A 9,172-nucleotide genomic window follows, 5' to 3' on the forward strand; every position below is an offset into this window, starting at 1 on the left:
AAAATAAATTTTTTTTTACAAAAAACAATGTGTGTTTGTACACATAGGTATGCACACAAATTGCATATGGAAAAAACACTAAACAGAGTAGAAGAAGTACTTACTTCGAGTTTGCTCTTGGCTTAGTGAAAAGTAATTTTGATCCTTATAAATAATTTTTTGACACTTTTTCTGTTTGTGGAAAATAAACTATCAGTTTGAAAATTATTACATGAGATATGAAACCATACCACAGATAATATAATCCATATTCTTCATTTAAAGATGAGGAAAACATAGCCCAGAAAAGTCAAGAAAAAGTTTTCTTAACATTGTATGGGAACTTAGCAGCAGGGCAGGGCTGTTAGTCTGTAACGCCTTATTTCCAGCCCAGTGCATTTTTTTTTTTTTACTGCACTTACTGTCTTTAGGTCAACTGTAATGTCTCCTTTTCTTTTTTATTTTACTAAGATTTCTGTCTTATTAAACTGAAAAAATATTGACTTAGAAAAAAAAGTTATCTACTAAGAAAAAGGGAATAGACTGGTGCATAATTGGAAAAGGCCAAATAGGGAAAATATGACAAAATGGTATCTCCTCAGAGAATTTCCAATGTGCCTGGTACTCTACTAAAGCTTTCATATATTAGCATACCTAAACCTTATAATCAACTCTTATTGTTTCTGTTCTATCAAAGGGTTGATTTTTTTTTCTTAAATTATATGCAGATGAGAAGGATTCTTTCTATTTTTGATAGAATCAAAACATGGTATATTGATAACTAATTCTTGGGTTATTCAAAAGGTGAACTTTACTATACTCCAGAGTTCAGCCATCATAGGATTTGAGTTATTTGGGAAGACTTTTTGTTGAGTTCGTACTGATCTATATTGGAATATGAAGTTGTCCTAATGCTTTATATCTATAAAAATAATTTATGATAAGTTATTGTCCTGAATATGTTCACACATATTTCTCAACACTAGTGGTGGGTAGTTTGAAGTTAGCATGTTCAAAATAGAGTAAGGAAAATGACAGTGTTAGGAAAGAAGGCTCAGAAAAATGAGGATTAAATGTTGTGAAGATTGAAGTGTGATTTTTTTAACTGTTCTTTAAGTTTGTGAAGGAATGTTGGAGTGAAATGATGACCAGCTGTTCTCCACTATTCACAGCCAAGAGAACACAAACACATTAAAATTGTGGGAACTCTTAAAAGTATCATGAATAAAACACATTATCCCTCGTTTCAGATACATACAGACCTAACATACAGATTTCCAAGCTAAAAAAAAACCATACAAATAGAAGTAACATTATTTCTTTTTTGAAAAAAGTTTTATTTATTTGAAAGGCAGAGTGACAGAGAGATGGAGGGACAGAAAAGGAAGGAAAGACATCTGGTTCACTTCCTAAATGACTGCAATGGGCGGGGCTTCTCCTGGCTGAAGTCAGAGGCCAGAGTTCCATCTGGATCTCTCACATGGATGTCGGGGGCCCAGTATTTGGGCCATCTTCCACTACCTTCCCAGGTACATTAGCAATGAACTGGCTTGGAAATGGAGTGGCTGGACTGGAAATGGTGCTCTGACATGAGATGCTGGCATCACAAGTGGCAGCTTAACCCATGGCGCTACAATGCTGGCCCTGTTATTTCTTTTTTTTTTTTTTTTATTTGAGAGAGAGAGAGAGAGAGAGAGATTCTGTTCACTGGTTCACTCTCTAAATGCTGTCAATAGCCAGGATTGGGTTATGCCAAAGTCAGGAACTGAGAATTCAATACAGATCTCCCATATGGGTGACAGGGAGCCATTATGTGCTGTCTTCCAGTGTGTGCATTAGCAGGAGGCTGGAACTGGGAACAGAGCCAAGACTAGATCTTAAGCAGTCTAATATGGGATGTGGGCATCCCAACTGGGGTCTTTTAAAATTATTATTATTGTTATTATTATTTAATTTTTATTTAGTAAATATAAATTCCAAAGTACAGTTTATGGATTACAATGGCTCCCCCCCATAACTTCCCTCCCACCTGCACCCCTCCCATCTCCTGCTCCCTCTCCCATTCCATTCACATCAAGATTCATTTTCAATTATCTTTATATACAGAAGATCGATTTAGTATATATTAAGTAAAGATTTCATCAGTTTGTACCCACACAGAAACACAAAGTGAAAAATACTGTTTCAGTACTAGTTATAGCATTACTTCACATTGGAAAACACATTAAGGACAGATCCCACATGAGGAGTAAGTACACAGTGACTCCTGTTGTTGACTTAACAATTTGACACTCTTGTTTATGGAGTCAGTAATCTCCCTAGGCTCTAGTCATGAGTTTCCAAGGCTATGGAAGCCTTTTGAGTTCACCAACTTCGACCTTATTCCGACAGGGTCATAGTCAAAGTGGAAGTTCTCTCCTCCCTTCAGAGAAAGGTACCCCCTTCTTTGATGTGAGAGAGAGAGAGAGAGAAGAGAGAGAGAGAGATCTTCTATCCTCTGATTCATTCCCCAAATGGCTGTAACAACTAGCTGGCCAGGTTGAAGCCAGGAGTCAGGAGCTTATTCCTGGTCTCCCACGTAGGTGCAGGGGCCCAAGAACTTGGTCCATCCTGCAGTGCTTTCCCAGGCACATTAATAGGCAGATGGATCAGAAATGGATCATCCGGGACTTGAATTGGCACCCATGTAGTTTGCCAGCACTTCAGGTGGCTTTAACCTGCTAGACCACAGTGCTGGCCCCCCAACTGGGGTCTTAAACTCTATGCTAATGCATGCCTCATTATCTATATTTCTTACAGTGAAATTTTGAATTAAAGGATTACCACTGTGTGTGTGTGTGTGTGTGTGTGTGTACTGGTAAAAATATATTTGGATCATTGAAGTCAAATGGTGTTTTTTTTTTTAAATTTATTAATTTGAAAGAGTTATATATGGAGGGGAGAGAAAAAGAGAGAGAGAGAAAGAGAGAGAGAGATGTCTTTTATCTGCTGGTCACTCCCCACATGGCTGCAATGGCTAGGGCTGGTCCAGGCTGACAACAGGAGCCAGGAGCTTCATGCTGGTCTCCCGCCTGGGTGGTGGGGTCTCAAGTACTTGGATCATCCTCAGGGCCTTAACAGGGAGCTGGAAAAAGTGGAGCAGCTGGGACTTGAACCAGCACCCATCTGGGATGCTGGCATCGCAGATGGGGGCTTTACCCACAACACGATAGTGCTGACTCCCAGATGTTATTTAAAAATATATGTAGAAATGGTGATTCAAAGTTATCAACAGAAGAGCGGAGCAGTAGACTACTTGTGCTAGGACCAGTACCTCCTTGTTATCCACACTGTTTTGGTTATGGAGGGAACCCCAGGGAACCGTCTGTGTTGCAGAATGTTAGGATGTTTGTTGACCTCACGATACTCACTGGCTTAAGGGGAATCATACTGTACCAATAGCACATGAAGCCTTGCTGATATTTCTAGTTTACAGTTTTTCAGAATTTGTTTATGTGTCTGTTCAACTTAAAACCTTACCACTTCCCTGCCCCACAACAAAAGTTAAATCAATGATCAAATACACTAAACTCTAGAGACATATGTCTAACCAGGGCTTTAGCAATAATCTAGTTTAATGTTTTTGTTTTACAGACGTGGAAACTGAGGCACATAGTACAGCTACTTGCCTAATTTCACACAAGTAATAAAAGAGCTAGGACTAGAAGTCATATTTGCTGACATCTAGTTTGTGCTGATTTGAAGGCTACAACATATTGGAAACTATAACTTTGGAGATATAGGTCCACATTCACAGACAAGTTTTTTGGAACATTATGACTATGGGACAGATGAGCTGTAAAAGTGAGTAAAGCCAGAACAGCTATCAGCAGACCTGGCTCCTCTGTGTTAGGAAAATTGTCCTGTTGTAAAACTGATCACAGTGAACTCTCTGAGAAGGTTTGAGGGTTGTTATCTTCAATTTTTATTTATTTGTCATTCTTTAATTTATTTGAAAGGCAGGGCGAGACACAGATCTCCCACCTGTTGGTTCCCTTCCCAGATGTCTACAGTAGCCAGGGCTGGATCAGGCTGAAGCTGAGAGCCAGGAACTCAATGCAGGTCTCCTGTGGAGGTGCAGAGATCCATCACTTGCTGCCTCCAGGGTGCACATTAGCAGGCAGCTGAAACTTGCAACGGAGCTAGGACTCCAATGTAGGCATCTTAACCATTACACCAAAGACCTGCCTGAACTGAGAACTCCTTACTGTATACTCTTAAGTGTTGGTTAATTCTGGGTATTATGGTGAATAAGCCAAAATAACACCTTATTTGAAATGTTAACAAGTAAAATAAAATTAGTTTATAAGTTCCTTTTGATGTCAATGATTTCAAAATTTCCATAAGACCATGCTTTTTCCTTTTGCTATGATATTTTCCCTATCATTATACTTTTTAATTTATGATCACTATTTTCATATCTAAGATCATAACCTCAAAAGCACAATCAATAAAAGCAAAAATAAACAAATGGGATTATAACAAACTTAGAAGCTTCTACATAGCAAAGAAAACATTAACAAAGTGAAGAGACAACAGAATGGGAGAAAAAATTTCCAAACTATGCACTGGATAAAAGATTAATATTCAGAATATGTAAAGAACTCAAGAAGTTCGACAACAAGAAAACTAATACTTCAGTTAAGAAATGAGAAAAGGATAGGAACAGGCAGTTTTCAAAAGAGGAAATGCAAATGACCAACAGGCACCTGAGAAAAGGCTCAGAATCATTAGTCATCAAGGAAATGCAAATAAAAACCACAATGATATATAATCTTGCTTCAGTTAGACTGACTTTTATTTAAAAATCATAAAATAACAAATGCTGGTAAGGATGTGGAGAAAAGGAAACCCAGAAACATTGTTGGTATGAATGGAAATTACTATAGCCATATGGAAAATAGTATGGAGATTCTTCAAAAAGCTGTAAAATATATCTACTACATGACCCATCTATGCCACTTCTGAGAATATAGTCAAAGGAAATGAAGATAGCCATATTAAAGACATATCTGCACTTCCATGTTTATTGCAGCCCAATTCACAGTTGCAAAGATAGGGGATCAACCTACATGTCTACTAATTGATGACTGAATAAAGAAAATGCTGTATATATAGATGATGGAATATTATATTATTCAGCATAAAAAATGAAATCCTGTCATTTGCAATAATATGGGTAGAATTGGAGATAATTTATGCTAAGTGAAATAAGCCAGACATGCCAAGACAAATATCATATGTTTTCTGTCATATGCAGAAGTTAATGTATATAGATATATGCATATGTATATGTACGTGTGTGTGTGTGTGTGTGTGTGTAGAGAGAGAATAAAAAGTATGGATGTTCTATTATTTGCTATACTGGCAGTTTTAAATATTGTTATCACTGAATCATGGAACCAACATAATATGCCTTCTTTCCTTATCTTTTGATCTTTATGGATCCCACATTAATTGCTATTAATATTCCTGTTTTCAAAAGAGTATGTATGTGTGTTTAAATAATTGTTATATATGAAGTGAATATGGCAACATTTAAATAGTTAAATCTATAACAATAGTGGAATTTCTTAAAAAGAGCAGATAGAGTCTTCAAGGCCTAAAATACTAAGAATTATTTATAAGAGTACTTTTTTGGGTTTTACTTTCAGGTATTTAGCATTTAGCTAATATTAAGTTAGTGTTATCAAATGTCAAACATAATTTTTTTTTTCTCATCAACAAGGCTCTTTTTCAACTCTGATTTGTTTTCAACTTCCTGTATCCTCCTTCTTCAGGAAAAAGTGATCCATGGTGTTTTCATGCCCAGAGGTTATCTTGAATTGATACCGAATCCTAAGGACAATGAAGTGAATCACATAAGAGCCACGTGTTTTAACAATGACATAGTCCTGATGCCAGAGTTATCAACCTTTAGAGTTTTGCCATGGGCTGAGAGAACTGCAAGAGTGATATGTGACACTTTCACTGTGACTGGTGAGCCTCTGTTGACATCCCCAAGGTACATTGCAAAGAGGCAACTGAATCAGCTGCAGGACTGTGGCTTTTCCCTCCTCTCTGCCTTCATCTACGATTTTTGCATTTTCGGAGTGCCTGAAATTATCAACTCAAAGACCATATCTTTTGCTGCTTCAACATTAGTAAATAATCATGACCAGCCATTCATGCAGGAACTTGTTGATGGCTTATATCACACTGGAGCCAGTGTTGAGAGCTTTTCCTCCTCTACCAGGCCAGGTCAGATGGAAATTTGCTTTCTCCCTGAATTTGGTATAAGTTCAGCCGATAATGCATTTACTCTCAGAACGGGCGTCAAAGAAGTGGCAAGGAAATATAATTACATTGCCAGCTTCTTCATTGAGACTGGATTCTGCAATTCAGGAATACTGTCTCATAGTCTCTGGGATGTTGATGGGAAGAAAAACATGTTCTGCAACAGTTCTGGGGTTGAACAGCTCACAATCATTGGGAAAAAATGGTTGGCAGGACTCCTGAAGCACTCTGCTGCTCTCAGCTGCCTGATGGCACCTGCTGTTAGCTGCCGAAAGCGTTATTCCAAAGAGACCAAGGACCTGAAGGAGAGCGTGCCTACGACATGGGGATACAATGATAACAGCTGTGCTTTTAATATCAAGTGCCACGGTGACAAAGGTGCCCGGATAGAAAATAAACTAGGTTCTGCAACAGCAAACCCATACCTGGTACTGGCTGCCACTGTTGCTGCTGGCTTAGATGGACTTCAAAGCAACCTTGATGACTTGGCTGGTCCAGATGACAGCACAGACCTTTTCCAGTCAGAACCATCTGAGATTCCTCTGAAACTGGAAGATGCCCTTGTGGCACTGGAGGAAGATGAATGTCTGAGAGAGGCTCTGGGAGAAACTTTTATTCGATATTTTGTGGCCATGAAGAAATATGAGTTGGAAAATGAAGAAACAGATGCTGAGAGAAATAAATTCTTGGAGTATTTTATTTAGAATAGAACTGTTAGCTATTTCTTTAGGGATGTGGTTATTTATTAACATATCTACCAGAAAGATGAAGATTGAACTCTTGTAATTAATAACAGCAAGACCATAAAAGCTATTGTTCTTTTTTGTCTCCATGTAACATATGACAGATAAAGTGGGCCTGCTGAAAGAATTCTGATTACTGAAACAAACAATAAAGTTGTGGTGAAGCTGTGATATGCAATCTTACCAGTTCTTGTCAGTCAGTCATTATTTCCTTTGTGTATGTTAACCTACATAGGAATATTCAGTTTAGCTTTTTTTTTTCAGGGAATAAATATAATCACACATTAAAAAAATGGAGCATTAGAAAGCAAAACCTAAATGACACAAAAAAGAAAGGAAAAAGAAGAAATAATTTCAATTATACACATAGATTGTGGCTGCTTAGGAGATAAATATGCTAATATAACTAATCAAAACATATTAAAGACCTGGTTTGCAAGTATCATTGTGATTTTTCTAAGTAGGATTAGTAAATTTTGCAAGAATAAGTCATGATGACAAGTCAACCGAATTCTCACGTGTCTCTTCTCTTTTCACCATGTCCACTAGACGCAGAACTTCAAGACTAAACTATCCCCAAGAAACCATTCCATAGGATATAGAATTAGGGCTGGGAACAATGAGGTCAGATTCTAAAGGTTGTCAGAGCCTTTCTTTACACAGTGCCTGCTGTTGAAGTCCAATACATAAAAGACAGGTAGAATGGGGTGTGTGGGTGGGCTCTGTTGCTTTGCTCCATTCTTCAAAAGTCAACATTTCTTTGATACCTCACTCTAGTGATCTGTGGAGTGGAAAAACAACTACCTAGTCTAAATTTGTATTTAAATTATAATTGCACTGTCTTCAGAGATCAGTATCTTCCTAAAGAATATTAGATGGCCCATCCCTTTGTTTGAATGCGATAACATTGCAGCTATCAGTAAACTTTGGCTTCTTTTGGCAAGAAGTTGAAGATCTGTTTAGCAAATGAAAGTATCGTTCTGCAGCTGAGGATCAAAGAGAAGATTTTATATTCAGTGAAAACCAACTGCACAGTTTCAACTTAGACAGCAAACACACATGCAGAGGACTAGAATTTGATCCTCCTATTAACATTCTTAGTACTCTGGAGTTTTTAAATAGTGAGAATCTTGTCTGTTGTCTGTGCTTCACTAATGGTTCGCCTCTGTTTTTCCTTTGAGGAGGAAAAGTGTGTTGGGGAACTAAAGAGTAAGGTTCCTGTGTGTGTGAGCGTGTGTGTGTGTGTGTGTGTGTGTGTGTAGTGGGGAGAGGGACAGGGTATAAGGGTAGAGAGAAGGCACTATAGGCTGGATGGGGAAGGAAAGGAATCTGCCCTGGACCCTCTTCAGTGAAATCCCACACAGTACATCCTTGTTGAGATCAGGAGGAACCTCATGGCGGCTTGTTAGTTGTCACCAGTGATTTTCCTGGCCTCTGTTCTCCATAGTAAAGCCACAATGGGTCTGCTGGAAACACAGTACAAAGAATAAAAATGACATTTTTTGAGCCACTATTATGCCATATTATTAGTTGGTTCAGGCCAAACAGATGTGAGTAGAGGCATTGTGTGGAAGCTCTATTAAATTTCCTTGAAGATGAGTTGCTGTGTGCCCCTCCCTCCCTTTCTTCCTTTCTGCCTTTCTCCTTGTGGGCAGGCCTGCAGATGATCTGACTAGGAGATTCTGCCCACAAGGTGGCGTCAGAGGTGGAAATTCTGCTTTGTGGAGCAGAAATTTTACTCGCCTATGTTCAGCTTTCCAAAACCTGAGAAACATCTATTTCATTAAAGCCACAGTGATGTTGGCTCTTTGTTACTTGAGACAAAACTCACTTTCTTTTTTCATGCATGCATGCATGCATGCGTGTGTGTGAGAGAGAGAACGAAAGAGAGAGAGAGAGAGAGAGAGAGAGAGAGAGAGAGAGAGATTGAAGGGATTTGGGAATGAAAGAATGGCTATATAAGAGTGAATGAAAGGCCGGCGCCGTGGCTCACTAGGCTAATCCTCTGCCTGCGGCTCCGGCACACCGGGTTCTAGTCCTGGTCGGGGCGCCGGATTTTGTCCCGGTTGCCCCTCTTCCAGTCCAGCTCCCTGCTGTGGCCCGGGAGTGCAGTGGAGGATGGCCCAAGTCCTTAG

The 9,172-nt window shown here is 38.8% G+C and overlaps 1 protein-coding gene across 2 annotated transcripts in view; it reads left to right on the forward strand.

Annotated features, from left to right (window-relative positions):
- The window catches only part of LGSN (lengsin, lens protein with glutamine synthetase domain), a 136,055-nt gene extending 128,835 nt beyond the window's left edge, over nt 1-7,220 (forward strand). For both annotated transcript variants that reach the window (XM_089332329.1, NM_001082227.1), the window contains one exon: nt 5,799-7,220. In XM_089332329.1, the coding sequence (XP_089188455.1) occupies nt 5,799-6,998 (1,200 nt within the window). In that variant the 3' untranslated portion in view covers nt 6,999-7,220. The remainder of the gene's footprint in view (nt 1-5,798) is intronic.
- Nucleotides 7,221-9,172: the final 1,952 nt, after the last annotated feature.

The sequence above is a fragment of the Oryctolagus cuniculus genome, chromosome 5 (assembly GCF_051225735.1).
Source record: "Oryctolagus cuniculus isolate XC-2025 breed Fujian yellow rabbit chromosome 5, ASM5122573v1, whole genome shotgun sequence".
Taxonomy (NCBI): Eukaryota; Metazoa; Chordata; class Mammalia; order Lagomorpha; family Leporidae; genus Oryctolagus; species Oryctolagus cuniculus.